Source organism: Saccopteryx bilineata, chromosome 2, assembly GCF_036850765.1.
Source record: "Saccopteryx bilineata isolate mSacBil1 chromosome 2, mSacBil1_pri_phased_curated, whole genome shotgun sequence".
NCBI lineage: Eukaryota > Metazoa > Chordata > Mammalia > Chiroptera > Emballonuridae > Saccopteryx > Saccopteryx bilineata.
The window spans coordinates 320761189-320788901 of NC_089491.1; the positions used below are offsets into that span (position 1 = coordinate 320761189).

Here is a 27713-nt window from a genome sequence, read left to right on the forward strand (position 1 = left end):
GTTGGATAGCAGAGTCTGGAGTCCAGAGGACAGGTCTGCAGCCTGAGACACATTTTGTGAGTCATCGGGGTACAGAATGTTCAGTGGATTGGATGACCTAGCACTGGGGTTCTCAACCCTGGCACCCTGCGTATTAGTCATAGGAGCTTCTGGTCTTTGCCCCCAGAATGCAATGGAGTTGGGGCAAGTCATCAGCTTTCTTCTGAAGCTACCTAAATCATTCTAATATGTATGAGAGTTAAGGACTTTCCAGGAAATAGGTATAGTTAAGAATTCCAAGAACTGAGTCACCACTCTAATATGTAGAGGTAAGAAAATAAAGAGGAACCATGAGAAAAAAGTGAGGACGAGTAACCTGTGACCGAGAAGGAACCAACAAAGAGGGACAGCTTAGAAGAAAGTGTTTCAGTATATAGGGAATGGCCTGACCACGTGGTGGCGCAGTGGATAGAGTGTCAGACTGGGATGCGGAGGACCCAAGTTTGAAACCCTGAGGTCACCAACTTGAGCATGGGCTCATCTGGTTTGAGCAAGGCTCACCAGTTTGAGCCCAAGGTCACTGGCTTGAGCAAGGGGTCACTCGGTCTGCTGTACCCCCCCACCCCCATCAAGGTACATATGAGAAAGCAATAAATAAGCAACTAAGGTGCCACAATGAAGAATTGATGCTTCTCATCCTCTCCCTTCCTGTCTCTCTTTTCCTATCTGTCCCTCTCTCTGACTTTGTCTCTGACACACACACACACACACACACCCATATATATATATATATATGGAATGATTATCAAATGCTACAGAGAAGGCCACTAAGATGAATGAAGAGTGACCATTCATATTGTCCTACAAAGACCATTGGTGACCTTTATATGGTTGGTACTGTGATAGGGAAAGAAGTCTGATTGATGTGGGTTCTAGAGAGTGGAAAGAGAACAATTAAAATTTGCAAGTTTAGGGGCCCTGGCCGGTTGGCTCAGCGGTAGAGCGTCGGCCTAGCGTGCGGAGGACCCGGGTTCGATTCCCGGCCAGGGCACACAGGAGAAGCGCCCATTTGCTTCTCCACCCCTCCGCCGCGCTTTCCTCTCTGTCTCTCTCTTCTCCTCCCGCAGCCAAGGCTCCATTGGAGCAAAGATGGCCCGGGTGCTGGGGATGGCTCTGTGGCCTCTCCCTCAGGCGCTAGAGTGGCTCTGGTCGCAATATGGCGATGATGGGCAGAGCATCGCCCCCTGGTGGGCAGAGCGTCGCCCCTGGTGGGCGTGCCGGGTGAATCCCGGTCGGGTGCATGCGGGAGTCTATCTGACTGTCTCTCCCCGTTTCCAGCTTCAGAAAAATACAAAAAAAAAAAAAAAAATTGCAAGTTTAGGTTACTCTGTTTGAGAAGTTTTCCTGAAGAAGAATACTAATAGTGCTAAGAGCTAAAGGGGGGTGTTTTTTTTGTTTTGTTTTGTTTTGTTTCAATTTTCATTTTTCTGAAGCTGGAAACAGGGAGGAAGTCAGGCAGACTCCCGCATGCGCCCAACCAGGTTCCACCCGGCATGCCCACCAGGGGGTGATGTTCTGCCCCTCTGGGGCATCGCTCTGTTGCATCCAGAGCCATTCTAGTGCCTGAGGCAGAGGCCACAGAGCCATCCCCAGCGCCCGGGCCATCTTTGCTCCAATGGAGCCTCGGCTGCGGGAGGGGAAGAGAAAGACAGAGAGAAAGGAGAGGGGGAGGGGTGGAGAAGCAGATGGGTGCTTCTCCTGTGTGCCCTTGCCGGGAATCGAACCTGGGACTCCTGCACGCCAGACCGACGCTCTACCGCTGAGCCAACCAGCCAGGGCCAGGGGGGTGTTTTTAAGAGTAAGATTTTATCAGTTGAGTGTTGTTGGTAATGAGCTCATGAAGGGAAGAAGGTATTGATGATGCAGGAGAAAGGGTGTCCTTGAGTAGTCAAGAGGGGAGGAAATCCATTATAAAGTGCTCTATGTTGTGATTATTGATATCTAAATATCTGTATCTGTACCTTATCATCCCTTCAATTTTTACATTATTAGAAGAAAGCAGCCATTCTTTGAGATTATCTTTTACAGTGACTGCTTCAGTACAGTGACTTATACTTATAGGCACTTTCTCTTTAGTTAACTATAGATCTCTCAAATGGCCAGTAGGATTTGGTATAGTAGACAGTTTTGGAAATCCTCTATCTAAAAAATTATGTTATCATTTGAAATATTAAATATACTAGAAGTCTCTTTTCATTTTGAAGGATTAAAAATTACTTTACAGTTATAATAGCACTAGACACAGTTTAATACTGTAATTCTCAAACGAGGAAGTTTTGGGGCAGAGATTCAAATGTGCAGCATGTTTTGAATCTTCTGACAAAAAACTGGCTGGTGACTCAAGTGTCTTGTAGTTTACGAAATGTGTACACAGGGAAATAGTATCAGAGTATTGTTCACTAAATATAATTTTTGTCTTCAAATATTCGAGGTGATCAGTCACAGTAAAACTTTATTTCACCTGCTCCCAATAAATCAGAACATTTTTTAATGTTTTGTATTTTACTTTAACTAAAATTTTACCACTTCAGCTAAAGTCGTTTTCCTTTTTACAGAATTGAGGATTACCTTTTACATTTTTGTGGAAAGAAGAATAGAAATGTTTATATCAGCTGATAAATGGAAAAAAAATAAATACTGCTGCTGTGTAATTCCTACCTTAATTTCTGTCCAAATGCCATGTGGTCAGCCCATGGATAATAGAGGAAAGAGAACATTCAAAATAAGCCCAACTGGATTATATTAATATTCCTTTGTCTTTAACTAAAACTGATTTGCTAATATGATAGTTTATATTTGTTTTAATTGTTGTTTTTGGTTCCTTCATAAATTTCCTGTTTTTCTCCAGTGTTTTATTACTACATTATTTCAATTACTTTTTCTATGGGTCCCCATTATTATCTCTATATACTCAGAAGAGAAGATTTATCTGCCTAAATAAACACTAAAATGTTTAAGAACAGAGAATTATAATATTAGGAAAATAATTCTTTGAAAATGCTGTTTTTTTAAAAAAAAAGACTGAGGGAGAAGGAATACAAGCGTGCCCTTCATGTATAGAACTGTGTCTGTTTGGTGTACTAGTCAGAGAAACTTCCATCTTTGAAGATCTGGCCAGCAAGCCTAGTTGTAATCCAAAAAGTGTACCTTCCATATGTCTGTCATTTTGTCTGTCTTTTTTCCTATACCCCATCTCTCTGCCTCCCCTCCCCATTTCTCTCTTTCTTACTTTCTCTTCCTCCTGATTATTTCAGTTATAAATTTTGCCTGATTTCACTGAACAATTAATTGCAAGTTAGAAGAACCCAAATGGCAATGATTCATGACATTTCCAATAGCAATGCGTTAGTACTCTTTCTGGGTAGTTTTAGTCTTAGCTTGTATGTTTGTGAGTATGAGCACATAGCTTAAATGAAATAGCTCCAAAGATTTCTATGAGCCAAGACTTTTTAAATAATGATTTTTTCCCTAGATTGAATTAGATTGTCATGGTATTAGAGTTGACTTCTTTTCATTCAGAATATGTAAGTTGTTTCATTAGTTGTTTGTTTTTTATTGTACTCTCAAATGAACTTGCCTGACTCCTAAAACTGATTGAGTGACATAGAAATACTGTCACTTAGAAATGATTTACTAATTTTAATACTTACATATAGTACTGAAATATTATACTTTTGAGAATCTTTTATACTTAATTATAACTCTCAACTAGTATAGAATAGGATGGAGGGAAGCTTATCATATAAAGCCATTTTTCTGAAAATCTTGCAAGGTGAAAGTTTTCTATATAGAAGGTTCGAATACACTAGGAAGATGTGTAAAAGATTCACGTATGACCCTCCAACTCAGTGGTTCTTAGCTTTGAGAGGGATTTGTGACTTTGATGAGAAAAAGTTAATTTTATTAACTTCTACACTTTATTTTTTATTGATTTTAGAGAGAGGTAAAGGGAGAGCAAGAAAGAGAAAGAGAGAGAGAGAGGGAAACGATTAGTTGCTTCACTCATTTATGCATTCATTGGTTGGTTCTTGTATGAGCTCTGATCAGGGATCAAACCCACAATTGGTGTATCAAGATGATGCTCTAACCCCACTGAGCTACCCAGCCTGGGCAACTTCTACACTTTAAATAAAATTTAACATTTCACTCAATTATAAGTATAAGCAATACATTTCTTTGCATTTGTAGTACCTGTGATTTGTCACTGATGCATTTATGTTATATTTTAGTTAATGCATAAATTATGTAGTTTATGCTAATATACTTTAAAATTACAGTAGTTATCAGAACACCACTAGTTCTTGCTATTAATGTGTTTAAAAAGCACATATTTATTCTACCTCTGCTTCTGATATTATTTAAGCTATTTCAACATAACTAGTTGTTTATTATTTTATTTTACACATTTAAAAGCAATATTTTGAGTCCGCGTTACACACAAAAAACAAGAATACCTGCTGTAGTCCCCTTCATAGTACAAATACTATCTTCTCTAATGTACCTGTTTCATAGACTAACATTTCTATGTGTGGTTTTCATAATGTAGAGAACACATTTGTGTGTGTGTGTGTGTGTGTGTGTGTGTGTGTGACAGAGAGAGAGAGACAGAGAGAGGGATAGATAGGGACAGACAGGAATGAAGAGAGATGAGAAGCATCAATCATCAGTTTTTCGTTGCGACACCTTAGTTGTTCATTGATTGCTCTCTCATATGTGCCTTGACCGTGGGCCTTCAGTAGACCGAGTAACCCCTTGCTTGAGCCAGCGACCTTGGGTCCAAGCTGGTGAACTTTGCTCAAACCAGATGAGCCCACACTCAAGCTGGCGACCTCAGGGTCTTGAACCTGGGTCCTCAGCATCCCAGTCTGACGCTCTATCCACTACTCCACTTCTTGGTCAGGCAGGCCACATTTTTTAAATAGCTAGTATTTTCTCATATGAAATTGTAAGAAAGATAAAGAACATATCCAAATTTCCACCTTAAAAAAACTATATTAAATCATAAATTGCTAAGTGTTCTCATGTTTATATTTTAATGATGTAATTTTACCAAAGCATGGATACAGAGGCTGGAGAAAAATAAGTGTTTTCTCTGCCACAATTTGACTCTTCATAGTAAGTACTGGAAAAAACTTAGGAAGTGTATCCAAATTCAACTACCTGTGTGGACAAGTCCTGCCAGGGGTGAGGACGACGGAGATGCAAAGACCCGACTCCGGGGACCAAGTTCAGTGACGCAGATCCACTTTATTCAGGAAGTAAGCTAGCTTATATACATGTGTTCAGCCAATAGTATGTTACAGCATGTCCTTCATAGCCAATGGCTGAAAAGATCAGGGACCTGAGTGGTTGGCGCTAAGTAATTCCTTATAGTGGGCGAGCTTCCTTCCTGAGTATGCCTAGGAGAATTCTGGGAGCTGGAATATTCTCACAGCATTGTATCAGCCACAGCTGCTAGGAATGTGCTCTGTGATCCACCTACAATTCCCCCTTCTTTTTTAATTAAGGCCAATTGGACTTGATGAATGACAGCTTGCTGTTGTTGTAGCTTTTGAATGCTACTCATTATGCAATGGAACCCTAGTAGAACTAAAACAACTATAATACCTATTATACTATATGCTAATAGATTAGCTGGATTAAATAATGAGGCAAGCTTTTATAATGTTTGACTAGTTAGGAAATAGAACGGGGGTCTTAAACGGGATTCCTCTTAGGGGTCGGAATGTCATTTCCCTCCCATTGTGTTATAGAGACCTTCTAGGTGCCGTTAAACACAGTTCCATTTGGATTGTAAAAAATGGACATAGGTTGATGCATGCCCCCTTCCCACAAAGGTCCCAGCATCCAAACACAAAACAAATGGCTTGCAGAAGGCTGTGTACTGCATATGGTTGCAAGGCACAGTACACAAATTACAACAAAATGACAAATCATACAATTTCAACAATTACAAAAGTACATTTCACTAGTCTCTGAGCATTTTGCCAAAAGCACAAAATGTCCTCGGCCTTCTTTCTAGCCATAGGAAAAGCTTCCCAGGGCAGGGGAAGGGCCTCCAGCAAAGCCACCCCCCCACCCCCATCAGGGTATTTCACATTGTCCAAAATCCGTAAGTCCATCCAACAAAGGAACTAGTGCTCACTCGGGTTGTAGACCAGGAAATCAGTCCATGCACATGAGGCGTCAGCCTCCCCCCTCATCCCTACCATCCTGGCAGGTCTTACACTATCCCAAAGAGGAGACGTGGCAATGACAGTCAGCATTTCCATCTCTGCTCTGGAGAGCATGATGGCACTCACCCCTATGTCCCAAAATGTCAGCGAACCCACCAGTGGCTTAGCCGGCACTCCCTGCCGTTCCAGCGGCCACTCGGCAATGCAAGCCTGGCTTCTGTTCAACGTCCCACCGCAGCTGCCGCCGTTTACCTTCTGGAGTCTGTGAATCACAACTCTGGCCCAATTTTCCTCATCCTCCAAAGATGAACTGAAAGCTGGTGAAAACACCAGCTCGCACTGCCTGGCTTGAGCCCCGGGCTGCCGCCACCTGAGTCTGGGAGTCAGCGGTCACTATATCACACATAAGCAAGAACAGAGCACCAGGGTCTGGGGGCCCGTCAGGGGCAGTTCTCTGGGCCGGCCCTGCCAAAGCCTCCACATCCCCCCAGGTGATGGGGAGTGCATACCAGCCACGAGGTCTTCTTCTGGAGCCCTGAGGACCTCCTCCCCTCAGGCGTAGTCGGTGTGGAGAAGGCCAGGGCTGTGGCTTTGGTCGGGTGAAGACTGAACCACTTAGTGGGTGCCAAAGAAACCCTGTCAAGCAGGTTGGGGGTTCCTGGGATCCAAGTTGGCTGAAAAACACAAGCATAACCTTTCCCTTGTGTTAGAAAAGGGTGTGATCCCCGCCACTGTGCCATTTCTGGGTCCTTCCAGCATCATTTCAGAGAGAAGGGTGGGGGAGAGAGAGAGCGAGAGATACATGACATCAGACAGAAAAAAGACACATGGGGTGAATAGGCTGGCCCATGGGTCTACAGCAGGAACACGTGTTAGAGAAAATGGCATCTGAGAGGCTGGGGTGGGGCACTGAGCCCCAGCAGGGAATGCGGAAGTAGCGACTTCTGCCTTTTCTTGTGGCCGAGCTGATGATGCAGTTAGCAATTCAGTTGGTTTCGTTTCTGTGCGCTCAGCTGCGATTTTGTCAAACTTGGAGGCTACTTTCCTCCTCAGTAGAGGGGGGGAAATAGGAAGGTAGGGGCTCCTCTGAAAGAGGAGTAGCCTGCAGGACCTTAGGGACCAGCGGAGGGTCCCCAGCAGGAGCACCGGTCAAGCTGGCATGTATTGTCAATAAAGCAGGAGTGAGGCCAAGAGGGAAGGTTGTCCCTCCTGTACCTCAGCCGAACGAACACATCGGAGAGCTCGGGTCCAAGTATCCAGGTCCCAGAGAGACATGTCCCGGAGCCAAGTATTGAGACCAGAGAGGATCTCCCAGTAAGTATAGAGATCCTTTTCACAAACACTAACTCGCCTGCTCTGCAATAGGGTGTGCAGGGTTCGAGCCTGTGGGGCTCAGGAGTGGGGGAGGTTTCCCATTGCAGAGGGTCACTCACCCATCCCTTGGATGCCGGTTAGGTCTGTGCCCAACGTTGGGCGCCAGTTGTGGACAAGTCCTGCCAGGAGCGAGGACGACGGAGACACAAAGACCTGACTCCGGGGACCAAGTTCAGTGACGCAGATCCACTTTATTCAGGAAGTAAGCTAGCTTATATCCATGGGGTCAGCCTATAGGGTGTTACAGCATGTTCCTCAAAGCCAATGGCTGAAAAGATGAGGGAGCTGTGTGGTTGGCGCTGAGTCACTTCCTTATAGCGGGTGAGCTCCCTTCCTGGGTATGCCGAGGAGGCTTCTGGGAGCTGGAGTATTCTCACAGCATTGCATCAGCCACAGCTGCTAGGAATGTGCTCTGTGCTCCACCCACATACTTGGTAAAAAGTTGTTTCAGGGTTCTTAGGCAAACCTTGCAACAGGTTGAACTGATGTGCCTCAGGTCCCCTCAGCACAGTAATTTTTACTGGCTTTCTACTTACACTCTTGAATGGAGAGAAGATGGATGGTAGACATTCCCTAAATGGACGTAGGGGGCAATTAGAGGAACAAAATTGGACCCTGGCCAGGTAGCTTAATTAGTTAGAGTGTTGTCTGATGTGTTGGGGTTGCGGGTTTAATCCCCTGTCAGGGCACATGCAGGAGTCAACCGTGAATTCATGAGTGAGTGGAGCAGCTCATGGCCTGCATAGAAGAGCAGACCCACGCTCTCCCATTTTCCACATTGGCTATTTCATTTTGTTGCTACTCTCTTTAAAACAAAGCTCTGCAAAAGTTTCGCTCTCCATGCAGTGAAGAAGCCATCCAGCGTGCCTCAGGGTCTGTCCACCCCTTGCCCTACCTACATACTTACCTAAATCTGAACTTGTTTCTACCTCCCTTCGCACCTTTCTTGTTGCAGCAACTTCCTGGGACCGCGGATCCTACCATCCACTCATTGCACCGAGGGGCCCTGTTCGCATTCTGTTCCGCCTTTTCCTCCGGAGAAAGTACATGTGACCGGGTCTTTCCTATCTAACTATATATATTGAGAGTGGGAGTGCTTCTGCAGCTCTGCTTTGGTCCTGCCTAGTGTTTCCTCAGCTTTCTCTTTCCCTTCACCTGTATCTTGAAAGCTTATCTACCTTAGCAGTCTCTACTTCCCCCTTTTTCAATCACTCCTCATCTCACTGCTGTTCATTTCCATCTCCATCATCTCACTGAAGTTTCTCTGGCTAAACAGTGTTTGCCACAGTCTCCCTGAACTACTTTTCTCTCTCACATCCCTGGAACCTCCCCCTCCTGGAGTTTCTACTCTCTTGTCAAGTCCTCAGCTTCTCTGCCTACCCCTCTTCCTCAGTCCCCTCCTTAAATGCTCTCGCCCCCCTGTCTTTTCTTTTTTCCCTTGGTACATTCTCCTTGGGCAACTTAATTTTATTTCCTGTTAGAGTTTCAGCTACCTCTGAGTCCCTCACTAGAATCTGTCTCCCAAGTTCCAGACCGCTGTCACCAGCCACATCCTGGACATGTCCATTTGAGTATCCTCACACTTACTCTGCCTTATTTTCAAAAACTTTAAGCTATTTTTGTTTCTCTATTTCTCCTGTGGTAAATGGCAACAGAAACCAGGGCATCGCACTTGACTCTTCCCATCACCGTCTCCTCCGGTGTCTTAGCTACTCCTTGTAACACTCTACCTCCTTTGTATTCCTCAGAGCCATCCGCCTGACCCTACCGATACCGTATTACCACAACCTGCTTTTTCCTGCCCCATCAATATTGAGCTACTCTTATCTCCAAACTGTCATATTTTTCCACATATGCCTTTGCATAGCAATTCCAATGCCTGGAACCACCTTTGGTTTCTCTTCTTATAACACGTCATCTGATCACTTGCCCCTGGGGTTAAACTAACTTGAAGTCATCTTGTATTCAGCATTAATTAACTTTTCACTGTGCTTTGAATGTTGTGTTAAGCCAAGTAATGGCTCTGTTCAAGGTCAATAAAAGACCCTTACACAGACTTAAAAATCTACTCTTTATAGAAAACAGATTATATTATCATAGAAACTTAGTGCTTGAAATGAATTTGGAGATCGCTTTCCCTTTCATTATATGCATATGAACACTGAATTAAATGTCTTGTTCAAGGTTACTTAGTCAGTTAGCGACAGAGGCAAGACTAGAAACAGATTTTAATTTTTTAGATCCCAATAAGTAGGATAACACTTGGCTGTCTGTAGCCACTCCTGAAAGTGACAGGATGATCATGAATGTGCCCCTCAGAACATTGTTTCTCTATTGCTTGAAGCCTCACTAAAAACAAACACACAGACATCAACAACCACAACAGGCACATACAGGGTTCGAGGCGTTGCCTTCCTGAAGGGCCACAGTCAGGAGCTGTGACTCAGGAAACCCCCACTGCCCCCCCCCCAGGAAGTGCAGAGGTCTAGGAAACGGCTTTGTAGGAGAGTGTTTCTTTTTATCTTCTTTTCCACCATTTAAAGTAATATGATGAGACTACAAACTTTTATTGTATGAGAAAACTCCGTTTATCTGCTTTTGTCAGTTTTAGAGTAGTTGCAAACAACACGCTCACAGGGTTTCTTGACTCTGGAGTTGTTTGTACACTAAATTAAAGTGGAGGTATTTGTACCTTGTAATTTCAGTGCCTTACTGTCCTGTTTATCTGAGGCTTGTGATGGTGCCTTAAAAAAAATCAAATGGCTTTAATAGATAACATGGATGGAGAGGGTAGGGTGTGGAAAAAAGTAACAACTCAATTATTGACTCACAAATTACTTCTGTAAATAACAGGATTTATCTGCTGTGCCCTGTTTTGAAATGTACTTTGGTATCTCATTTTCCTGTATATTTCACTGGCGTGTTCTTCTTCATCTTGCCTAGATTACATGTTAGACAGCCTTTGTGGCCAGGGCCAGGGAGGGCCTCCTGAGGTGATGCTCTGCCTGCCATTGTAAGGCCTGCACCTCCTGCTGGGGTGCTGCTCCTCCCCTCCCCACCTCCCCGCCTCAATGGGGGCTTGCAGAATAGTGTCTGCTGGGCTACGGTCCTGAGGAATGCTCGAGTGCCTGGAGAGTCGTCATGCCTGATCCCAACCCTCTGAATTCTGTCAGCTTCCTCCTAGTGTATTTGTTTACTCTTCTGGTGCCTCCTGTTGCAGGTGCCCTGGCCCACCCTGTGGGCCACTGTGATAGGTTAGTATTAGAGACTGAAAGCATTCAACAGGAGGAGCTCTGGTTCAAGGTGGTGACGAAGGAAGAGCCTGAACTCACTCTCTTCCACAGACATATATGGATGGACAGCTACCCGTGGAACACTTTCTTCTGGGAAACAAAAACCTAAAAACTAGCTGAGTGAATACTTCACATCAAGCAAATGAGGGGAAAAAAAATCAAAGCCGGTAGGACAGGCAGAGACAGAATTTGCCGTAAACCCCATTGCTGGTGTGGTAACTCACAATCGGGAGGGAACTCACAACCGGAAGCCTCTCCGGTGAGGGAAGTGACTGAACTCCATATTGGACGCCTCAGCTTCTAAGAGCTGCGCCTGAGAGATGAGCTGCCTGAACATCTAGCTTTGAAAACCACTGGGTCTTGGGTCCTTGAGATTCTCATGGCTGCAGTGGACTGAGGAATGCCTCCTAAAGGGCTCGCAGGCTTGGACTGCCCTCACCCCCAGGACCCAGCACAGAGGCAGCCAACTGAGAGGCAACCAGTTTATGTGGAAGCATCTTATTTGTTTATCTTAAAGTGATGGCCTGAGAGTCAGGAGTTTAACACACATCTAGGTGCCTGCTGGGGAACTCGCTGATGATAGAGGCTGGCAGGTACCATCTCTGTGCTCGCTTGCGCTCTCTCTCTCTCTCTCTCTCTCTCCCTCCCTCCTCCTCTCTCTCCTTTGCTCACCAACCTTAATCCTCTCCAGAGACTTAGGAGGGCAGGCACTATCTTCTCGCTCTTCTGCCACTTTCCAGATTGCTGGTTATCACCATGAGACAAGCTTGTGCATGTGTCTGGTGCCTTGGGTCTCGTTGCTGCTGCCCAGGGACACCACTTGGTCACCCAGTGTTTGTCAAAAGGCTTGAGTTCCTGGGTGCCATTGGACTGTAACACCAGAGAGACAGTTCTTGGACGATGAACACCAACGGAGCATTGCACAGATACAGACTGAAACCTATATCCAGAGATGCTGTGAAAAAGGCCTACGAGCTTGACCTGCACGTTCACATTGGGCAGCCTTCAGGTTTGGCACAGAGTCAGGGTCCTGATGGTATGTACCCAGGGGACACAGATCAGTGGATGCCATCTTTGTACTCTCATTCTAGAAAGGAAGTTGTATACTCATATGGTGCCTTGATTTTTTACAGCTGCCACCAAGGGACACCTGTAGATCATCTGGCCCTGGAAGCAGGTGGGACTTAGGCTTGTGGTCCCACAGGACTATGAATATACATATCTGCAGACTTTAAAAGCTGCTACCTGAGGGGCTGGCTTCCTGTCAGTCTGAATGTAGGTGCTGACAGACTTCTATCAACTAGTGAGAGCCACTAAAATTAAAATAGGTTGGATAATCACAAAGGCTTGAGAGACAAACGAGAACTAGGGCAGGTTAGTACAAGGAGGTCCGACTTTTACACGAGGCTGCTGCTTCAGCCTGAGAGAGGCGGCTGTTTTATCTAATATCAATAAATAGAAGCCAACCCTGTCAAGGAAAATGAAACAAAGCTTACGTTCCAAAAAAAAAGAACAATATAAAACTGAAAAAAAAGGCCTTAATTACACAGAAATCATGTGCCCTGATGTTAAACTGTATTATAAAGGTATAGTAATCAAAACAGCATGGTATCAGCATAAAAACTGACCTAAGATCAATGGACCAGAATAGAGAGCTTGAAATAAATCCATGCATAGCATATACGGTTAATCACTTTATGACAGTGGAGCCAAGAATATACAATGGGGAAAGGATGATGCCTTCAAGAAACTATTGGGAAACAGAACAGCCACATGCAAAAGAATGAAACTGGACCACTATCTTATTCCATAAACAAAAATTAACTCTAAATAGGATAAAGACTTGAAAATAAGACCTGAAATCATCAATCTCCCAGAAGAAAATTTAGGTGGTAAGCCCCTTGACATTAAACTTGGTGATTCTATTTTTGGATTTGACACCAAAATCAAAGACAACAAAAGCAAAAATAAGTAAGATTTTATCAAATTAAGAAAGCTTCTGCACAGCAAAGAAAACCACCAAGGAAATGAAAAGGCATATGGAATGGGAGAAAATATTTGCAAATCATATATCTGACAAGGAGTTAATATAATATACACACACACATAAATCAATAGCAAAAAAATAAATAAATATATTTTTTTAAATGGGCAGAGGATTTGAATAGATCTTCTTCCAAAGAAGACATACAGATGGACATCAGATACATTAAAGCAGTGGTCCCCAACCTTTTTTGGGCCACGGACCGGTTTAATATCAGAAAATATTTTCACAGACCGGCCTTTAGGGTGGGACGGATAAATGCACAAAATAAAATTATGCAACCAGTGTAAAAACTGTGGTATTTTTAAATATAATTGTTGAACTTACGAGGAAAGCATCAAGATTGAGTCTTAGATGGATGTAACAGAGGAAATCTGGTCATTTTTTAGAAATAAAACATCATTCAGACTTAAATATAAATAAAACAGAAATAATGTAAGTTATTTATTCTTTCTCTGCAGACCGGTACCAAATGGCCCATGGACCGGTACTGGTCCGTGGCCTGGGGGTTGGGGACCACTGCATTAAAGGATGCTCAACATCATTAATCATCAAAATGTAAACTAAAACCACAGTGAGATACCACCTCACACCTGTTACAATGGTTATTACTAAAAGCCTAGATATAACAAGTGTTGGTCTAGGTGTGGAAAAAAGGAACGCTTGCACTTTTGATGGGAACATAACTTAGTGCAGTCACTGTGTAGATCTTCAGAAAATTAAAAATAAAACTATCATTTGATCCAATGATTTTACTTCTGAGTTTTTATTTGAAGGAAATGAAAACACTAACTCAACGATATCTGCACCGCCATGTTCAGTGCAGCGTTATTTACAATAATCAAGTGTCCATCAATGGATGATACATCGACTAGCCAACTTTAATACTGTCAGCATTGAATAGATTCAAGCAGATTACAGTCTTACTGTTTTGTTTTCTAGCTTCCTGAGAAAATAAATGAGTAATAATTTAAATATGGAAAAAGATTATTACTTTTAAATCTTCTGTAGCCAAATGCAAGTCTTACTAGCTCCTTCTGAGCATATTTCTTTCCACTCTTCTGCAGATTCTCTTGGAGTTGCCTTCCTGGTTCTCTTTTCAAGTTCAGGCCTTTTATAAACTTTCTTAGGTTCAGACAGAATGACCCTATTTGTTGTGAATGGCCCAGAATGGTTTTGCTGTGGTAATCAGTGAACAGAAGCAGTATTGGTAGGTTTCTTGTTGCTATCACAGCTATTAATTTTGTGATCATAAAGTATCATAGAGACTCAACAAATTAATGTAAATGTTATTTGCACCACCCATCTATTTTAGCTTTTCTTTTGTCCCCTCTGCATGTAAAGTGTTTTAAATAAACACCTCTACTAACTGAGCGTTAGCACCACTTCAGATTTCTGTGTAAAGCCCCGGGAAACAGAAGGTGTCCTGGTATACATGTTATTTTCCTAAGTTTGTAAAATACAACTCTTTGGAAAGGACTACTTGAATTAGTGTTCCAGTTAGGTCATGACCCAACTGCTGGATCAAACTCTTGAGTTTGGAATATTTAATCAACTGCAGATCATGCAGCAGGATAAATGAATAAGAGAAGCAAACCCCCCAAAAAACCCCCAAAAAACCTGTGCTATCCTCTTACTGTAATTTAAAATACAAATGTACCTCCCATAGGAGGATGATGAATTCCAGAATTTATACATGCGATAGGAAATTTCCTGAAGAGGTGTTTGTGGGATGTTGGAGAATGGTGCTGTTTTTTCCCCAAGATCTTTTGAGTTTGTTGAGATAAAAGATAATAGTAAAAGACTGTAGTTGCTTCCCAAGTGGTCATCTTTGTGTTGCAGTGTAAAATGTATTATCTTTATTTTACCTTTTTACCTAACTCACTGTCTTCAACAGGAAACTGTGCTCTGGCTAGGACCCGTGACCTCATGGGGAGAACAGTGCCTGAGGATTTTGTGTGGGAGGCACACATCCAATTTATGCAGCAGCAGGGCTGACTAGGGCTGGGGGCCAGATGCTGTGAGTCCCCTGGCTTGGAGACACAGAGCTACTTGGAGCTGAGCTACTGTGCCGTAGTAGTAATTTTTTTTTTTTTTTTTTGCCCCCAAGAACACTTGAGGAGCAGCACTCCCTGGAGATGTCTGTGTGTCATCCTCACAGCTGGCTTTTCACAGAGGCCATGTACTAACAGCCATCCTGGATGGGATTCAAAACTACCAAAACTTACTTCTCGCCTACTTTTTTTTATTTTGTTGAGAAATAGCAGTCACAGTAAAGCAGTGTCTGGCAAATAGAATGCCTCCACCCAGTTGGGCTTCCTCTGCACAGTGAGTCCCGTTGCACCCCTACCAGGCAGCTGGGAGCCTTAGCAACTAAAGATATAGGGACATCAGTGGTTCTCTGTCACTTTGGTTGTAAAGCTACAGAATCAGGTTGGATCTCAGTGCAATTTCCTACCTTACTAATTACACATAACTGATTGTTCAACATTCTAATCTGCAGTTGCTCTTTGGCATACTGTTGGCCTCTTAAAAAGTGTAATGAGGCCCTGGCTGGTTGGCTCAGTGGTAGAGTGTCGGCCTGGCGTGCAGAAGTCCCGGGTTCGATCCCCAGCCAGGGCACACAGGAGAAGCACCCATCTGATTCTCCACCCCTCCCCCTCTCCTTCGTCTCTGTCTCTCTCTTCCCCTCCCGCAGCCAAGGCTCCATTGGAGCAAAAGATGGCCCGGGCGCTGGGGATGCTTCCTTGGCCTCTGCCCCAGGCGCTAGAGTGGCTCTGGTCGCGACAGAGCGATGCCCCGGATGGGCAGAGCATCGCCCCCTGGTGGGCCTGCCGGGTGGATCCCGGTCGGGCACATGCAGGAGTCTGTCTGACTGCCTCCCCGTTTCCAGCTTTGGAAAAATACAAAAAAAAAAAAAAAGTGTAATGAATGTCTATTTCTTAGTATATAAAGTTTATGTGAGAGGGACCTAATTAAGAAAGTATTTTAAAGCATTTAAAGTCATAGGAAATGTTATTCAAGATTAGTCAAGATAAGACCGACGCAAATCTGCATTTGCTCAAAAAGTAGCAATAGGTTATTCTCAGAACTCATTGCTCTTTGACTTCCCTGTATTCCGAAGTCTGGTGTCTTTGAAGAAATTCAGAGCAAGTCATACCACATCTTAAAAGAAGGAAACTAAAGCAATAGAGACTTGTTTAGCATAGAGCTCAGTTTACTGTGCAGATAGTTTTCTGATGACTGTTAGTCATGGTTCCTTTTACTGTGACAAACTGCTTTCCTCATACTTGTCTAGAATTATTGGCCAAATATGATTGGATCAGTCAGTTGGGGATAATTTCATTATTAAATTAACATGTTCTTCCAGAAATTAATCTTCAGTCTCATTTTAAACAAAACAAAGCCTCTTGGATCAGTCACATTTTCACTGTCATCTGAGGTGCTGTTTCAGTAGGTTTCAGTTATAGGCAGCGTGGCACCGGGAAGCCAGCTGTTTCTAGGTACACCGCTACATGCCTTCACTGATGACCTTTCATAAGACGCAAAGGTTTTGTTTGTTTTCTGTCTGCAATAATTCACAATGTTTTTGAAATCAAACATTGTACTAAAGATTTCCTTTCATGCTTTCTTTTTAGCTACTTGGCTGCTGGCATGTTCTTTTGTTTTCCTAAATTTACAGTAGCTGTCAATCTTGGGCTGTGTGCTCCTCTTGTGCAATTCTTGGTTGGCTCAGTTTGGGACAGGAACCTTTCCCAGAACCTAGTTGGCTTCTCGTAGTTTAAACACAGTTAGCAGAAACTGCAAATCTAACTGACTAAAACCAACAAAAACGAAAAACCTCCACAACAGGAGGAAAATAATTATTTCTAAAGTGAACTACATGGATGCAGAGGACTTTTTTTTTTTAAGTTTGTTTTTCTATATAAGTCTCAGTTTGGTTATTCTTACAATCCTCTCTTTGCTTCAAATAAAACCAACATTTTAATGCATTCTTTTATTCTTGATTCCACTGGGGGTGGTGGGAGTGGTAGAAACTGTAACAGCTCTTGTTTCTTACTTTATTTTAACCATTTCATTACCCCAAGTCACAATCAAACTATTCTTTCTGGAAGACAACTGAAAAGAAAAGTGTTTCTGGCAAGGAATAAAAATTGGATTATTAGGCCCTGGCCGGTAGGCTCAGCGGTAGAGCGTCGGCCTAGCGTGCGGAGGACCCGGATTCGATTTCCGGCCAGGGCACACAGGAGAAGCGCCCATTTCCTTCTCTACCCCTGCGCCGCGCTTTCCTCTCTGTCTCTCTCTTCCCCTCCCGCAGCGAAGGCTCCATTGGAGCAAAAGATGGCCCGGGCGCTGGGGATGGCTCTGTGGCCTCTGCCTCAGGCGCTAGAGTGGCTCTGGTCGCAACATGGCGACGCCCAGGATGGGCAGATTATTGCCCCCTGGTGGGCAGAGCGTCGCCCCATGGTGGGCATTCCGGGTGGATCCCGGTCGGGCGCATGCGGGAGTCTGACTGTCTCTCCCCGTTTCCAGCTTCAGAAAAATGGGGAAAAAAATTGGATTATTAAGTTAATTATATAGTATTAGGGATTCATTTTTTTTTTTCTTTTTGGTTGGTATATCTAGGTATTTCTATACTTATAAAGTACAGGAAATAAATATCTGGTAGATATCTCTATAAATGCACCTTGTTGAATATCACTTTAAAATGCATTTTGGTTGGTGGGTTTTTTTAGGGATCTGTTAATACAGTTGTTTTCTCAGAGTAGTCCAAAGTGCTTTTCTAGTAAATTATGTCGGACCTATGTTTAGAGAACATGTCTAATTTTTGTGAGTTTCAATATTTACATAAAGAGCTTATTCTTTTGAGAGTCTGTCATCTTACTGCTTCGTTTTACCCCTGCTAGTGTTCCCCTGAAACCTCTACATTGTTCTTGTTCACCTAACTGTAGACTTTAATTTTTATATTTTAAACTTATAGAGTTTTTTCTTTTGATTGAGACACCATCTCTTTCTTCTGTCTGTTTCAACAATATGACCGGCAGCAACTCATCAACTTTGCTCTTACTTGTGGAAGGTTAAAATTCGTTATCAACTCTTTATTACAACTGAAATTCAAAATCAACTTTAGAAAAGAAAAGGGACTTGATTCCAGGCCAAAAACAAATCAGCAAGACAAATCAACAGAACCTTTTGGAGTTAACCATCCTCCCAGCCCCAGGAAGGTGAAGCAGGTGTTGGGAGCGACCCTTGCTTGGCCGCAGCAGCCGGGCACACTGTGGCAGAGCCTGGACTGTGTGTGGGCTCGGGCCCCGGTTCTGGCGACTCCTGCCTCAGTGACTGGGCTAAAATTCCTAAGTTTTCTATAAATCTGTCCCCGTATTGGTAAAGTGGGGGTATTACCAGAACTGCCTTTTAGTAATATTATTATAATTGAATGAATTAATATTTAAAAAGAGCTTAGTATAAAGGTTTCTTAAATAAGTGGGGTTTTTTTTAAGTATTTCACTGTCCTTCAATAACACCTGTCTTAATTCTGACAACAGGGAATAAATATTTTTTCTTCATTAATGTTAGGCTTCCCATTCCTATGAAACCACCACTCATACCTATTATTTATAGAAATCACGTGTTAGAGAAGACAGGCTAGAAAACGAGTGTCTGAACCATTAGAGCTAAGTATTTTTATATTTAATTTATTTGTTTACTAAAAATGCAAAGATAGTTGACAGACTTAAAATAACTTGTAGATCTTGTTGGCTCAATGTAGGATTTTGGAGATAATTTATTCTTGTTCTAGGACTTCTGATTTCCGCATGACAACTGTCATTATTATCTGCATTCTGGAAGAGATTTTAATTCTCACATGAATATATGCTATGAGTGGCAATGAGCTGTTTAGTTTGGAATGCCATTCCTACCTCTCTTCATCTGAGACTGTTGATTTCACACCAATAATGTTCCGTCTGTGCCTGACCTGTGGTGGCGCAGTGGATAAAGCGTCGACCTAGAAATGCTGAGGTCGCCAGTTTGAAACCCTGGGCTTGCCTGGTCAAGGCACATATGGGAGTTGATGCTTCCAGCTCCTCCCCCACTTCTCTCTCTCTGTCTCTCCTCTCTTTCTCCTCTCTAAAAATGAATAAATAAAAAAAAATTAAAAAAAAAAATGTTCCGTCTGTCCCTCCTGATTACTTACTGATTTCTTCTCCCTTTCTGTATATAGGCATAGCTGGACTCCCTTGTTTTGAATCAGACACAAAAACATTTTAATTCATTATGCTATCAAACCTTACAAATGCTTTCTCTTTGTCTTTTCACTGATTTGCCGGACTTGTCTGTCTGCTACTTCCCTGCTCAGCCATGCAGTCCCTAGTTCCAGCTACGGCACAACTTCACTTGGATTTCTCTTGATCACGTCAGTCTCTCAAAGTCTAAAAATTCATTCATCTCTCTCCTGTCATTTTAACTAAGAAAGCCACATATTGAGAAAGGATAGTCATATTTGACAAAAGCATGATATCATGAATATATAAAGAGCTTCTACAAATCAATAAGAAAAAAAAAAGAGGCAGCTCAATAGGAAAGTGAGTGGAAAACATGAATACTACAAACAGCCATTTCAAAGAAGTGGAAACATGAATGACCAGCAAATAAGTAAAACCACACCATGAGACACCTTTCACACTTAACTTCAGCATCTATGAAAGTGACAGTTTTAAAGCTTAGTGAGGATGTGTAACAATGAGCATTTTCATACTTGATTGATGGGAGCAAATTTTGGGGCAGTGACTTTGGAAGCGAATTCGGAATTACCTAATAAGTTTAAACATATGCATATCCTGTGATTCAACCATTCTCCTGCTGGTTATTTAGCATTTGTGCCATAAGAGACTTGCACGAAACTGTTTCAGTCATGATTCGAATACCAAAAACATCGGAAATGACCAAAACATTCATAAATAGTATGATGGATAAATATATTATGATACATTAAACCAATGGAATACTATACACTTGGAAAATAGGTGAACTATAGCTACAGTTAATCAACAAGGGTAAATCTGAAACATATAATATTGAACAAAAACTGCTCACAGAAATTCATATGTTGTAATTTCTTTCTGATTGATTATGCAGCGATGTATATAGCTGTATGTTCTTTTTCTCACTATGTGTTCTTCTCCCAATTGAAAATTAAGACTGCTCTTTCCACTGTAACCTGGAAAGATTGTTCTGTGAATTCCTGACCCTTTGCAGTATTCACTGTTGTAAAAAGTACAATGAAAAGCAAGGGAAAAATTCATTCAAGACATGATTATATCTCAGGACAGGAAGATACACTTAGGAAGAGAACAAAGGAGGCTCTGAATATATTATAACCCTCTCTATTCAAAGTTGGATGAGATGACCATTTCCCCTTTAAAATTCATTGGTCCATTTTTTAATATTTAAATATTTAACAAATATTGTAAATAATGCCAAATGAATCATGTTTTCTACCTATTCAGATCTCACCATTGTTAACTGCTTGGTTTTGATCCTGACATTTAAATTTTTTTTTATTTATTCATTTTAGAGAGGAGAGGGAAAGACAGAGAGAGAGAGAGAGAGAGAGAGCGAGAGAGAGAGGAGAGACAGAGAGAGAGAAGGTGGGGAGGAGCTGGAAGCATCAATTCCTATATGTGCCTTGACCAGGCAAGCTCAGGGTTTCGAACCGGCGACCTCAGCATTTCCAGACCGACGCTTTATCCACTGCGCCACCACAGGTCAGGCCTGATCCTGACATTTTAAAATTTATGTGTGTGTGTGTGTATGTGTGTGTATAAATTTTAATAAAATTTGTATTGTACTGATGGCCAGTAGACATATAAAGAGATGCTCAATGTCACTAATCATTAGAGACATGCAAATTAAAACCATAATGAGCTATCACCTCATACATGTCAGAATGGTAATCATCAATAAATCAATAAACAACGTGTTTATGAGGATGTGGAGAAAAGGGAAATCTCATGCATTTTTTGTGGGAATGCAGATTCATACAGCCACTATGGGAAACAGTATAGAGGGTCCTCAAAAAGTTAAAAATGGAACTGCCTCATGACACAGTGATCCTACCTTTGGGTATATATCCAAAGAAATCCAAAACACTAATTTGAAAGAATATATGCATCCCTATGGTCATTGAAACTTTACAATAGGCAAGATATGGTAGAAGCCCAAGTGCCCATCAATAGATATGTAAGTAAAAAGCAGTGGTACATATACAATGGATAATTACTTGGCCATAGCCTGGCCCATGGTGCAGTGGATAAAGCATTGACCTGGAATGCTGAATTCATCACATATGAGAAGCAACTATGAATTGATGCTTCCTACTCCTCCCCACCCTAAACCCCACCTTCTTTTCTCTTTCTCTTCTCTCTCTAAAATAAATAAATAAAATCTTAAAAAATATAAAAAAAGAAAGAAAAGAAAACTAAACTACAATGCTATGAAAAATAGTGGTATCTTACCAAAATCCTACAGGATATTATGTTAAATGAAATAAGTCTGTCAGAGAAAAACAAATACCATATAATTTTACATGTGGAAGCTAAAGAAGTATATAAATGGACAAACAAAACAGAAATAGACTCATAAATACAGAGTACAGACTGATGGTTGCCAAAGGATAGGAGATTTGGTGGAAAAGGTGAAAAGAATAAATATAAATTGGGAAGTTACAAAATAATCACAGTAATGTAAAGTACATCATAGGGAATATAGCCAATAATACTGTAATAACTATGTATGGTGCCAGGTGGGTACTGTATATATTGGGGGAACACTTTGTGTTTTGTTGTTGTTGCTCAATTTATTTTTTCTTTATTGATTTGGGAGAGAGAGAGAGAGAGAGAGAGGAAAGGATGTCTAGGAGCATCGATTTGTTCCACTTACTTGCGCATTCATTGGTTGATTCTTGTGTGTGCCCTGACTAGGGATTGAATCCACACCCTTGGCCTATAGGGATGATGCTCTAACCAAGGCCAGGGGTGAAAATTCTGTAAATATATGATTGTTAAATCACTATGCTGTACACCTGAAACTAGTATAATATTGAATGTAAACTGTAATTGAAAATTAAATTTAGATAATTCAGTATAAAATTTGGATTGTATACAAAAAATAAAAAATGAAATTGATCTAGCATATACAATTCTACGTATGATGTATTTTATGATAAATACATAACGAATTTAATACTCAGTAACTACTCATAGGGTTTTAAAATTACACAAAGGTTCCTCAGTGTCAGGTGAGTTTTTGTAGATTCTCCTTTTCAGTCTTGAAATACAAGCATTCAACAGAGGAAAAGTAAGTTAAGGTCAAAAGTGTTGTTAGAATTAGTTAATATGAGTATTTGATTGAAGGTATATTGACTAAAACTGTCTGGCTGCCAGTTAAACATTTTTATAATAATAATAATGATAATAAAGCTAGTCTTTATAACATTTTGAATATTTTACAAATCATGATAATATAATCCTGTAAAAGCAGCTCAAATGTACAGATATATATATATATATATATATATATATATATATATATATATATATAAAGATTTTAGAGTAAAGTTTATAAAAAAGAATGTAAAAAGAAATAAGCCACAGACATGCTCTAGAAACCCAGAACTTTCCAAGGTTATGAATGTGTATTCAGATGGTTGCTTTCAGCATTCTCCTGATATAACTGGCCATTGCTAAAGCGTTAGGGGAAGATGAAGAGAAACCTGCAGACTCTTAGAACTCTGTGGTCTTTGTCCATCTGTCCCATAGATCATTGTATGTGAGAGTGGGTTTGGCATTGAGGATAGAAAAAGGAAAGATGGGTGTATTCTTTCAGCTTTTAATTCTACAAACAGCTCTGGAGTGTTTTTGTTTTGTTTTGACTTCTTTTCTGACCCTTTCTCCTTCTGCCATCTGACATTTAGAATATGACCCTGTGTTACCACATTTCCCTCTTTTATAAAGTTAGAGGCTCTCTACGAAGTTAGAAACTATAAAGAAATAGACATGTTCAAGAGTTGGGGAGTTTATTATGGTATGGTCACGCAATTAACAGAAACTCATCAAAGGCACTCACTTCTAAAGCCAATACAGAAAAACAAAGGCGGTGTGATTATGAGATGGGCGTGGAGATAATTTTATATTGTTGCTGTTGCTGAAAGAAGAACCCACTCATTAATACTTGCGTTACATAAAATACAAAAAAAAACAAAATAACAATAACAAAAACACCAGCCAACAATAAAACACAGACCCAGAATTAATCCTAGTAAAAACTTACAAATATTTCTGAAACTGGGCAAATGTCTTATATACTGTTGATCTCAAATTACTTTACAATGTGTTAAAGTATTCCAGAAATAGAACTTTAACTCTTCCTCTAACTTGCCACAAAATTTTGTAGCACAGTTTTCAACTGGTGTGCCAGAGAATTTTTAAAACATGCAATTTTTGACTGTTTAGTCAGGGGCACTGACTTAGATTGTCAAGTTAAAAAAATGTTAACAGCCAACACAACAATAGCTGGCCGATTTTTTTTTTTTTTTTGTCATACTAGCAAAAAACATACCATATTTTTTGCTCCATAAGATGCACTTTTTCATCCCGAAAGTGAAGGGGAAAATACCTGTGCGTCTAATGGAGCAAAAAACACGGTATTTTGTTAAATATTTTAACACACCATTTGGTTCAAAATATTTATTTCTCATTTTTCTCCTTAAAACCCTAGGTGTGTCTTATGGTCAGGAGCATCTTATGGATCAAAAAATATGGCAATATATTTTTTGGTGTGCTGCAGAACTTTACTAATTAGTTTATGTGGGCCATGAGCTGAAAAAGGTTGAAAATCACTGTACTAAAGAAAGAAGTTCCAAGTATGGAGTACTAAATCTGTAGATTGTCATCTGTTTTATTTCTCATCTTTTTGTATAATTTCATAATATTAAACAGTTTAGAGAGGGAGTATTAGAGACATCTCAGGAAATTATAAAATGTAAAGTGCTTTGCCACAGGGGAAGTGGGAAAGCATTGTTACCGGGGTCATTATTTGCATTTGTTAAGGTACGAATCCTTTGTTAGAAATAGGCAGAACTTGGATTCCAGAAACAATGGTTGGACCCAAGCAGTGCCTCAGTTTCGCTTTCATTATTGAGAAACCAAAAATATTGGAGACTAGGAAATTGATGTCAGTTTTATTGGCAAGTAATGCATGCTGATCTCATGTTAATAGATTCTGATTTAAATATTGATTCAATTTTTCTATCATATACTGATTATGCTATTTTTTTTCCACCCAATTTTGGAGCAGGTCAGTGGAGTAGTTGAAGGAAATATTTATTTCTGAAGTACTTTAATATCATGAAATCATTTTAGCCTATGTTAGAGTGAGCAACAGGATATAAGGGAGATGAATATAGAGAAAGTGGAAGCTAGGAACAAGGACCATTGCACACTGCATGACAGTAATAATCTAATCCACGCGCATGCCCACATATGCACAACTACAATCATTTCTTTTCCATATGGAGTATTACTCAAGATCATTCATCTAAAGTTGAACTTGCTTCTTTTTGAGATTTTAGCCCACAGAAGACTTTTAGGATTTGGTTTTGTATTACTCACTTTGGTTACCTCATTATATAATCTATTGATGATTCATACAGCTTGTGTTTCTCCTTTCTCTCACTGTATGGTCTCCTCCTGATTACAAATGAAGATTGCTGTGTCCACTGTATCCTGGCCTGCTTGTTCTGTGAATTCCTGACCCTCTGCAACATTGTCCTGGGACAAGCTTCCTGCGGCATCTGCACCTCGGAGGCCTGCTGCTGTTGCTGCGGAGACGAGATGGGCGATGACTGTAACTGCCCTTGTGACATGGATTGTGGCATCATGGATGCCTGTTGTGAGTCATCGGACTGTTTGGAAATCTGTATGGAATGCTGTGGCATTTGTTTTCCGTCATAGATATTTATCTTTTGTTTGTGTTAAAACTGGAAAGTTGAAAAACAAATTAAGGAAGAAGAAAAGCACATGGTAAGATTCCATGAAGCAAGCAACCCAGTATTTGCACTGTTAACTCATTTTAAGTAATCTCTGAAAGTCTTTTTTTTTTTCTTCTAACCAAATGCACATGGTTTAATATGTGAAATTGTAACTACTTTTAAACTTCTTAATAGGATACAATGACTTAGGGGATATATTGACGAAAAAATGGCTAAATGTCTCCTTCTCGTACATATTTCTGGTGTTTTGTTTTGTTTTGTTTTCTTTTGTTTTTTTTAATCATTCTCAGGAGCCTCTTGCTCCAAATGTATTATTTCTCGGTGGGTATTAAAAGCAGACTGTTTTTGATGTGTATCTATTAATGGTTAAAAGTAAACATTTTTACCTTAAAATAAACTTTGGGAAACAAGTCCCAACCATAGCTGGGCCCGATGTTGATCCGCGCTCTACTCTGTGTCCCCGACATCCCCCTAGTGTTCGCAGACAGGAGCGCCTGCTGCTTGTCTTCTGGGAGACACAGAGGTGGAGCCGGTCAGGTCACGCCCACGAGAGAACACAAGAGACTTGTAAACAGTGAGCCACTCTAGGAATACACAGAAAAGAATAGCTAATATCTGCTGGAATATTCAGAAAGCTTCAAGGAGAATGTGGCTTTGACAAAGCCTCTTAGGATGAGTGATTCATCTGCTGCTCGAATGAATTATTTAGATTTAGGACAAAGTTATAGGTGAATAGCCTGAACTGTGTGTGCCTTTAAGCAGTTAAGGGAAAAATACCTTAAGTATGTATTTTCTTTAGATGTAGGACTATAGCTTTAAAAAACTATAAAATTTAGCTAAAAATATGCACTTCTACGTATAATTTAAAGGTTATGATAAAGTTTTGGATAAAAACATAGGGCCTTATTAAAAGAATATCTTATAAAGGAGGTGAAATGCTTTGGACAAATTGCATTTAAATTAGGATATTGTTAATATTAAAATCCCAATAATTTGATTCTGATTTATTAAAAAAAATTTTTTTTTTAAATTTGAAAGCTGTGTTTTTCTCAAAGAGGGGGATGTATGTTTGGTTTGACTTGTTTGTAAGCAGTGTTACAGTTTGTAAACACAGTTCATCTTCAATGCACACTACTTCCAATGCAGTGGCAGTCTAGACATCCACCACTGTGACCAAATTTCAGTATTGCAGTTTTATGTTAAACTAACATGGCAGATGATAAAACCTTAAGTGTATAGAAATAAGTCAAATTTAAGACTGAGTGTACTGACATAGTTACTGACGTAGACTGGATGAGGACACTTTCCCACATGTCCTGTCCTAAGTTTCATCTTCCCAAAATTGTAGTTTGCTTTGATCTAATGTCATTTCTTGTAGAAATTTTTAAAATAGACTTTGGATTCATAGTTGTTGTTTTTTTTTTCAATTTTTCCAGTTGAATGTTAAATTAATAGTAAAAACAAATAGTTTTAGGAAGCTTTTAGCAAACCTAGCCTTTTCAAGAGAGGATTCAAATCTAAAGCATGGTTTTTTTCTTTGAGAAAAAACCTAGTTTTTTCTTAGATCTTTACTTAAAGGTCTTTCAAATAGTTAGAAAATTCTTGAATCCCCCATTTACACACATACACACAATATTAAATTTTCTGGTTTGAATAGAATTCTAATATCTGTCTTTCTCTTCCTTGTCTAAAGGGTTTATTTCATTTGTTACAGAAAATATAAGAACAAATTTGTGTTATTTCTTGTAACCAGAAACTGAATACATACTTACATATACCCTGAGCTACATTAGGCATATATATTACGATATAAGAGTGTCATCCATGTATCCACATACAAAGCCTTGCTAAAAACCTGAAATTCTTAAAATAGTTTCACTTTTCAACCTGCAAAATTTTTCAGCTTAGTGGTTTGTCTAATATTTGCATATATTCGTCTACTATTCACAATAAAAACATTAGCACTTTAAAAATAATGTTTCTCTGTAACAGAGAACACTAACAGGACTTTTATTTTCATATTTGTACCCACAGTACTTTTCCTTTGTTTTCTACTTTGCAGTCATGCCATAAAGGACCTTGTATTATTTTTTAAAAATAAATGAAAAAAGTCTAAGTAGTCAAATGTGAAAATAGTTTCAGTATATTTTAGAATTTCTGTATGTAAAATGTTTTGTTGAATGATATGGCCATCATGACGAAGTGCTATAGTTTACAGTTATCAATTTGGTCTCTTTATACATGTGGAAACTTATTCTTAATTATTTTAGAACTCAACCTGTATTATCTTGAATACATTATTTTGAAATAAAAAAATGACATCTCTCTTGTGCTTAGAATATTTTCTAGATATGGTCTATGTAATTGTTATGTTAATTGATATTTAAAGAAATTCAACTATAATTTTAAAACCTGAGGCTCTTATCTTATTACTTCCCTTTTTGAAGGTTTTTCTAGTCTCCTTATGTAGATCATATGACTCAACACACATAATGAACTATGAGAAAATTCTGAACAGCTTATACTGCAAATGACAGTTTCAAAACAATGTTCTTTAAAATATTTGTAATAGGTCAAAATGCAACTTTCGTACCTTTTTTAGTAACTTGTTTTCATTTATTTACTTTGGAATATTCTCCCAACTTATAAAAATTAAGGTGTTCTTTTGTATGTGCTTAGGTTAAACATGAAAGACCTATGATATTAAGTACCGTATTAGATTTAATGAATTTCACCCA

The 27713-nt window shown here is 40.2% G+C and overlaps 1 protein-coding gene across 1 annotated transcript in view; it reads left to right on the plus strand.

Moving 5' to 3' along the window:
• MDFIC (MyoD family inhibitor domain containing) overlaps nt 1-27314 on the plus strand; it is a 97352-nt gene extending 70038 nt beyond the window's left edge. Inside the window, 1 exon segment of the mRNA XM_066254525.1 lies at nt 24690-27314. Coding sequence (XP_066110622.1) covers nt 24690-24937 — 248 coding nt within the window. The 3' untranslated portion in view covers nt 24938-27314.
• The last annotated feature ends 399 nt before the right edge of the window (nt 27315-27713 follow it).